Raw genomic sequence first — 1,076 nt, 5'->3', positions numbered from 1 at the left:
TGTGGTGGATTCTCAAATCAAATCAAGTTTGACAAATTAAAGACCTTCATTTTGTTATATTCCAAATTTAATAACAATAAAAATGAATACATTTATTTCAATAAGCTCCTAACACAGCTCTTATTTTTCAATTTTCTTTATTAGAAATGTTTAAAATGATATAACATGCATTCTCCTTCAAAAAACAATAAAAGTATTAATTAATAAAATAAAAAATTTAATTTTTGGTCAAGAAATGAAAAACATATTTTATTTTCAAAAAATAGGTTAAAACTTTGCATTACACTGCATTATATTGAAGTAAAAGGGCCGTAGACAACTTTAAAATAGTCATTCAGAAAGAAATTTAAACAAAAAATAAAACAAAATTGTTCAAAGTAATAAATTTTAAAGTTTTACTTATAGGACGGCGTTAGCAAAATTTATCATTTCGTCTTTTTCCGAGCTTGGGGTACGTGAGGCAAATTTCAAGTTGTCGAGGTAAGTGACCAATCAATCATTCATTTGCCGCATTATGATTATATTCATTTGATATTTATAATATATGTAGTAACTTATGGTTTCATTAAATTTTACAATACTAATGATATTGAAATCTTCAGAAATAGCAATACGTATTATCTAAAAAAATGCTCCTTACCGCGATTCTCGTTGTGATTGTTCTTGCATTGATCTACCACTTTGTTACTAAAAAAAAGCAAACTTTGGAATGGAAAGAAACGCGAGTTCAACCAATGACAGCAATTCCTGAAAAGAAAACACCAGAGGAAATTATTAAGGAATCAAAAGAACTGCAGCTAAAAGCAGACAAGAAACAGGTGGGAAAAACAAAAAAGAAGACAAAATCCAAAAAGAGCAAGAAAGCTATTAAAAGCATACCGAAAGGAGCGGATAAAAGAAAGAGAAACAGAAACTGATAAAAAAATGGAAATGACGGAAAGTTCACTGAAACAATTCCACCAGTCGCTGAAACAAAAGAATGTAATTCCGCAAATTGTATCTAACGTTGCGACAGAAGAAATACCCAAGCAGCCGAAAAAATAAGACGGGAAGGATTCTAAAAAAAGAAAAGAAAA

The 1,076-nt window shown here is 29.2% G+C and overlaps 1 protein-coding gene across 1 annotated transcript; it reads left to right on the top strand.

Moving 5' to 3' along the window:
- Positions 1-629: 629 nt before the first annotated feature.
- Tsp_15890 (conserved hypothetical protein) lies at positions 630-818 on the top strand (the record flags this gene model as incomplete). Its single annotated transcript, XM_003370448.1, has 1 exon — positions 630-818. A coding segment is annotated over exon 1 (189 nt), but the record flags the coding sequence as incomplete, so codon positions are not given.
- Positions 819-1,076: the final 258 nt, after the last annotated feature.

This window comes from Trichinella spiralis (genome assembly GCF_000181795.1).
Source record: "Trichinella spiralis strain ISS 195 chromosome Unknown Scfld736, whole genome shotgun sequence".
Classification (NCBI taxonomy): Eukaryota; Metazoa; Nematoda; class Enoplea; order Trichinellida; family Trichinellidae; genus Trichinella; species Trichinella spiralis.
This window is presented reverse-complemented; position numbering and strand designations above follow the sequence as displayed.